At 28.3% G+C, this 6,739-nt stretch overlaps 1 protein-coding gene and 1 long non-coding RNA gene across 3 annotated transcripts; one reads left to right on the top strand and one right to left on the bottom strand.

Annotated features, from left to right (window-relative positions):
• The first annotated feature begins 387 nt into the window (after positions 1-387).
• On the top strand, positions 388-3,674 carry LOC100574918. The gene is made up of 6 exons (XM_016805119.2): positions 388-1,084; positions 1,328-2,388; positions 2,482-2,651; positions 2,719-3,123; positions 3,201-3,361; positions 3,453-3,674. The coding sequence occupies exons 1-4, from the start codon at positions 845-847 to the stop codon at positions 3,081-3,083; spliced, it is 1,836 nt and encodes a 611-aa protein (XP_016660608.1). The 5' UTR covers positions 388-844; the 3' UTR covers positions 3,084-3,123; positions 3,201-3,361; positions 3,453-3,674.
• A 1,317-nt stretch (positions 3,675-4,991) lies between these two features.
• On the bottom strand, positions 4,992-6,639 carry LOC115033933. Of its 2 annotated transcripts, none has more exons than XR_003839280.1 (3): positions 6,084-6,639; positions 5,143-5,264; positions 4,992-5,076 (listed from the first exon to the last, which is right to left on the bottom strand). It is a non-coding gene; the product is annotated as an uncharacterized LOC115033933 (long non-coding RNA). The 2 variants fall into 2 exon arrangements; XR_003839279.1 differs by lacking the exon at positions 6,084-6,639 and adding an exon at positions 5,815-5,996.
• Between the last annotated feature and the right edge of the window lie 100 nt (positions 6,640-6,739).

A 6,739-nucleotide genomic window follows, 5' to 3' on the forward strand; every position in this document is an offset into this window, starting at 1 on the left:
TATTGATACGTTTTCGAAGAGAGTTTTTTCAGTACCTTTGAAATCAAAGTCTGGATTGGACGTCTCTGAAGCATTTTCACAAATATTTAAACATAGTGTACCCAAAAAATTACATGTTGATAAAGGTAAAGAATTTTATAATAAAGATTTAAGACAAATACTAAACAAATATAACATAACAATGTACAGTACTGGTACTGATAAAAAGAGTTCTATGATTGAACGTTTTAATCGTACATTAGGTGATAAATTGAAAAAAGTACTTTATTTAAATAATGTATGGATTACTGAATTACCAAAAATTATTAAGACATATAACAATACATATCATAGAACAATAAAAATGAAACCTGTTGAAGTTAATAGCAAAAATGAGAAAGACCTACTTTCTACTGTTTATAATTATGATATTAGTAATTCTAAGTCTAAATTTGAAGTAAATGATAGAGTTAGATTATCTTCAATAAATGATGTGTATCGAAATAAATTAAAAACAAATTGGTCTAAAGAAATATTTATAATTGAAAGAATTTGTAAATCAAATGTGAATTACTATAAAATTTATGATATCAATGGTACTGTATATGAACAAGAAATTTTGTTATCATTATTATAACCACAATAGTAGGCAACACGGGGCTGCTCTCTGCTATCTCGTCCATATAAAATTATGATTCGGTTATCGTCGCCATAATAGAGAAATTCCGCTATGAGCGCCACATATGCGTTCGCCCAACAAAATCGCAACAACCGTAAAAATACGTGAACATTTACTATTAGGTACTAGGTATATAGGTAGTTTATTGTAAAATTTTTTTATATTAATTTAATTTCATTATTTATCATGCCGGGACACAGGTGCATCGTACCAGGATGTAAATCTGGTTACGACTCCTGTGTCAATAAATACCATTTTTTCACTGTCCCAAAAGATCTGGCTAAACTTGAACTATGGAAAAAAGCTATACCGAGGAAAGAATTTGTATTTAAACCAAGGCAAGTGGTTTGTGAATTACATTTTCACGAAGAAGATATAATAAGGACAAAAAAAATTACAGACATAAATGGGAAAATTGTCGTAGAGGTATTGTACCGCTAACTAGTCGAGACAATTTATATAAAAATATATAGTATAATAACATTTAGTAACTTTTTATTTTAGTATTAGTTTAATTATATTTAATTATGAGATGGAGCCGCTAATGTACATACATTTTAAAACTTGATTATTTACTAGTGATTCATATATTTATTTTAAAATCAACTTTTTATGTGTAATATTAGATATCTATAATTTATTTACCTATTATTGGTTTGTCCCCCACAGGCGCCATATAAAATTCCTCGACTTAAAGAAAATGCAGTGCCATCAATTTTCCCAAACTGTCCAAAATATTTATCAAGGCCATTAAAACATAGAAAACCACCATTATTGAGAATAAATCCTGATTATATTAAAAAAAATAATAATCTGATTAATCAAGAAAACATAATTACTGTTCAAAATAATATCCAACTATTGTCATTTTCTAGGATTCAGGAAAATATTAACAGTATAGTTATTCCTAAAGGCTGGAGTACACATATTATTGAAAAACAACTCATAATGTTTTCTTATTACTCTATTAAAATAGAAAAACAGCCAACTTACATACCTACACCATTTATATTTAAAAGAGTTTGTGTAGGTATTAACTTGAATATTAAATGTTATATTATGGATAAAGAAATTGATGCACTTAAATTTGGCCTGGAAAAAATATGTAGTATTGCAGAATTAGAAGAGTTAGTAAAAACATTTGATAATTCAAGTATTTGCAGTGGATTTAAAGTAGATGACGATATTCAAAGTCAAAAAACCTTCATTGACTTGGCTGGTACACAAAGACACTTCATGTGCCAATATATTTTGGAAGGTTCTAAAAAGTGTGAACATTGTACACGTGCTGAACGAAGTCTTAATCGCCAAAAACTAAGATTGAAAATAAATAATACCCCACATAGAATTAGACTTTTAGTTAGCCATAGATATAGGAATCAACTACAACGACTTCGCATGAGACACAATGTTACAAGAAATAAGAAAAATCGAACCATGATATTAAATAAAAAGTTTAAAAATAATATTTTTAATTTACAAAAACAAATTTCAGAATTAACTTCTATTAGCCTTGAAGAAAGATTGCTCAAAAATGCAGTTCCAAATAACCAACGAATTGCTTTGCTTCAAATTTTATCTGCATCACAAGTCAATAATAAAAAAGGATGTAGGTACTCTGAAGATTGGTTGCTATTATGTATACTGTTTCATATGCGTTCTCCTTGCGGTTACAATTTTCTTAGAAATCATGATATTATGCCTTTACCTTGTGTAAGGACCATAAGGAGGTAAATAAGTAATAAGGTTTTTTTTTTTAAATATTTATACTTTTTACTAAGATAATATTGTGTATATTAATATTATAAATTATGTTTATAAAGGTATCTTTCTTTAATTGATACAAAATGTGGATTTGATCCAAAATTTATGCAACTATTCAGTCTTCATCTTTCTCAAAAAGAGGAATTTAAACGACATGGTATAATTGTTTTTGATGAAATATCTACTCGTGAAAGTGTAGCTGTGAATTCTGTCAACCTTACATACACAGGTAATCAATGATTAACTACTTAATATATTATATGCTAGTTTTTAATTGGTATTGTAACATTTTTCAGGTTTGGTAGATTTTGGAGATGATGGTGACAAGGGAAAATCATTCTCTGATAAAGCAAACCATGGGTTGGTTTTTATGTTTGTACCTTTAGCAGACAGTTATGCCCAACCAGTTGCGGTATTCGCTTCAAATGGTCCAACTAAAGGTGTGGTGCTCGCCCAATTGATGATAAAAGCAATCACAGTTCTTGAAAAAGCAGGTGCTTTTATTCACGGAGTTGTTTGTGATGGAGCAGCACCCAATAGGAAATTTTGGACTGAAATGGGAATTAATGGAAAATTAAACGAAGTTAAGAATTGGTTTGAGCATCCAACAAATGAAAAAAGAAAAAATCTTTGTTTTTGCAGATACACCACATTTGTTTAAAAATGTTAGGAATAGGCTCTATAACAACAAAGAGCTTCAGGTTGGCTGTATTTCAAATTTCAATCAAACCTAATTGGCCAATAATTAATTTAAAAAATATTAATTCGGTTTTTATAGGTTCATCAAGATGAACCATTAATAAAATGGGATCATTTTGTAAAAGTGCACGATTTAGATAAACATAATCCGGGAAATTTAAGAGTATGTCCAAAATTATCAATTTCACATTTAGTGTTAAATAGTTCATCTAAAATGCGTGTCCGACTATAGCTGTGCAGGTGACATAATCTCAATTTAAATATTAAATATAGTTATTAATTAAAACTTATTAAAAATAATAATAGTTGATATAATATGTTTTCTTTATAGGTTTTCAGTAATTCTATGGCAAAAAGTCTTAAATTTTATCGCTCCTACTGTCCTGCATTAAAAGATTCCATAGCTACTGAAGATTTTTGTTTAAAAATAAATGAAGCGTTTGATTCATTAAATCTGAAACAGTTAAATAAAGGAATGTCACCTAACAGTCATGATTATAAAGTAAATATTTTAAATTTTGAAAACTCAAAATACTTGAAAAAATAGACTACCTATAGGTATTGATTTTATATTTTATGAAAAAATATAGATATTCATAGTTATATCAATGTTTTGAGTTAAAATATCAATGTTTTGGAAATATAAACTAAAAATGATGTTTATTTTTAATTTTTATGTTTTTATGTATTTACATATATGATATCATGTATCAATATGATCAAAAATCATTAATATACGATATTACAATGAACAAATAAGTGCAATTTTAAATAGTTTAGTTGGATCATCTTGGAGTATTTAAAATGAGTAAGAAAAAATTATAACCATACTTCTGGCTTATATGCTTATGCACCAGGTTTTTACATGCTTTTACAAAGATAAAAACATATTTTGCTCTATTATTTAACTATTATTGCACATTATTTAATTATAAATATAAAATACTTAATAAATTGCTTAAATATTTTGAGATTTATGTATTTAATTACTACCATTTATTCATTAAGATAATAATTTTATGTTTTTGACACACAAAATTACTATGCTAATTATGCTCTCAATTATGCTTTTTTCAGCAAAATAAAATTTGTTATTTTATTTTAAAGCTTTGAAATTGTTCCTATTTACTTTATTTTAATTTGGTTGATTATTTACAGGTTTTAGAAAGTACTCTCAAGTGGCTTGACGAATGGGAACAACGTGTTCTTGATAAAAAGATCAAACCTAACCACTTCCTAACAAAAAATACTGCAGATGGGTTAAGAGTGACTATAACCTCCACTTTGCAAATTTGTGATTACTTACAAAAACATTATAATATGGCCTACATACTAACGGGAAAAATTAATCAAGACCGTGTAGAAGTATAACTATGATATTTATTGTTAAACGTCCATAGTAATTTATTGTTTTACATCTATAATTTTATTTAAAAATTTCAGCGCTTTTTTGGTACAGTTCGGCAGGCAGGTGGTGCAAATGATCACCCTGCAACACCAACTTTTTTGCAATTATATAAGTTGTTGTCGGTTTACAGTGTCTTAAAACCACCCAAATCTGGAAATTGCTCTGTTGAAAACAATAAACCTTCTCAGAATTTAATTACTCTTGATAGTATCAAACAAATTTATAATAGTTGTGACAACAAGAACAAATCATCGTTACAAATTATTCGTGATAGACTGGATTTTGCTATTGAACAGGAAGACTGGAGTTTGGATGATACTGTAGAAGTCAGCGATCATGATTATTGTTTATCCCCTGTAATAGACTGCATTTTATATTATGTCACCGGTTATTTGTCTAAACAAATAATCCGTTATTTCAAATGTACTACTTGCCAAGCTGCAGTTAAGCAACCATATTTGAATTCGGTTGAACCTGTTGCTCGACTAACTAACTTAACTTCCAGAGGTGGACTTATTCATCCAAATTTACATTTTTTTAATTTTGTCTGTAAAATTGAACAATTATTTACAAAGTATTGTTTAATGGCAGACGTTTTTGAATTGATATTAACTGAATTATTAAAAAACAATATTATTTATTTTCCATGTTTCCAGCATAGCGAAGAAATAATTGCTTTTGCAATTAGATATTATATTAATATGAGAATGCGGCAATTTTCCCAAAAATGTAATGCTGAAACAAAAAAAGAAAACATGATAAAGAAAAAGGTTTCAAAATTTACTTTAAGTTAGGCATTACTTATTTACTTATTTAAGTTAAGTAAACTTAATTTGTACATAGTACCTAGTATTTTAAATAAAAAAATTAATTAATGCTTCATTACAATAGTTTGTGTTTTGTAAATATTTTTTCAATTAATTTATTACCTAATAGTTTTATTTTCTGATTTATTAATACCTACCTTTATTTTATCATCCCATGCCTACATTAATAAAATAGTTAATTTTATTCTGGTCTGGATAAATTATTTTAGATATTAATAAGTTACATGTTCAACTAATTATTGGGTACAAAATATTTTTATTTTGCTATATACTTAAAAAAATACGGCTTTTTTGATATTTAAGAAAGTTTTGTTTGTTAATTCTTGATTTCATTTAGTTTTAACAAGTATGCAGTAGGACAGTAGGTACAATATATTGTAATTTCAATACTATATTTTCTGATGAACCTACCTATAATGAAAATTTTTAATAAATATTATAAATCATTATTACTTAACCTTAACAAAATAACTGCACCAGACTACTGACTACTGATGTATTCGATATTATGATTTATGAAAGTATGAAAGAATCATTAAAATGTTTGCATAATCTTATTCCCGAATTTCAATCATTATTAATTATAATAACAACTCTTATTTTATTTTTAATCGGTGAAAATACTTATAAAGTAAGATTATTAAAATTTTTTACTATAGTATAGGTACTATACAACATGATATAATTAATTAAGATAAATAAATAAATGAATAAATCGAAGTATTACTTGTTTGTATACGCTAATTACGCTTCTACATTGGCGGCAATAGGGCGAACGCACAGTAGCGACCCTAGCGGATTATTATTGAAATGGCGACAATAAGCGAATCACACTGGTCGAGCAGTAGCCAGTCCTTACTATTGTATGTTCGTGGTTCTGACGATTGAAAGCTTATCAATTAACAGGTCGGCGGGGGGTGGATCTGTCACGGGGAACTAGTAAAATAACATATAAATGATATACAGCGTCCCCGTCACATCTTATCACTTTCAATCGCCAATAAATCCTATTGGCATAAATATAAGCCTTAGATCATATACAATGGATAGAGTCATACGAACAATTTATGAAGCCAACATAACTGTAGGACCTCAGTGATATGCGCATGCGCTTGGTCTCTTATCATTAATGTTTGGCGCAAAGTGCTGCAGACGCGCAGTTAAGATAAACAGTCGCGCAAGCGCAGATGTCACAGGTCCTATAGTTCCTATAGTTATGTTGGCTTCAACCCATTTTATACGCGTAATATGCTATGACTCCATCCATTGTATATGATCTAAGATATTGGCTATAGACATTTTTTCCTATGCAACAAGTCCATCAAAAGTGAACTGCCGTATAACCACAAAACAATAACCACTCATTTTTCGGACAAGAGCTTA

The sequence above is a fragment of the Acyrthosiphon pisum genome, chromosome A1, assembly GCF_005508785.2.
Source record: "Acyrthosiphon pisum isolate AL4f chromosome A1, pea_aphid_22Mar2018_4r6ur, whole genome shotgun sequence".
NCBI classification, from domain to species: domain Eukaryota; kingdom Metazoa; phylum Arthropoda; class Insecta; order Hemiptera; family Aphididae; genus Acyrthosiphon; species Acyrthosiphon pisum.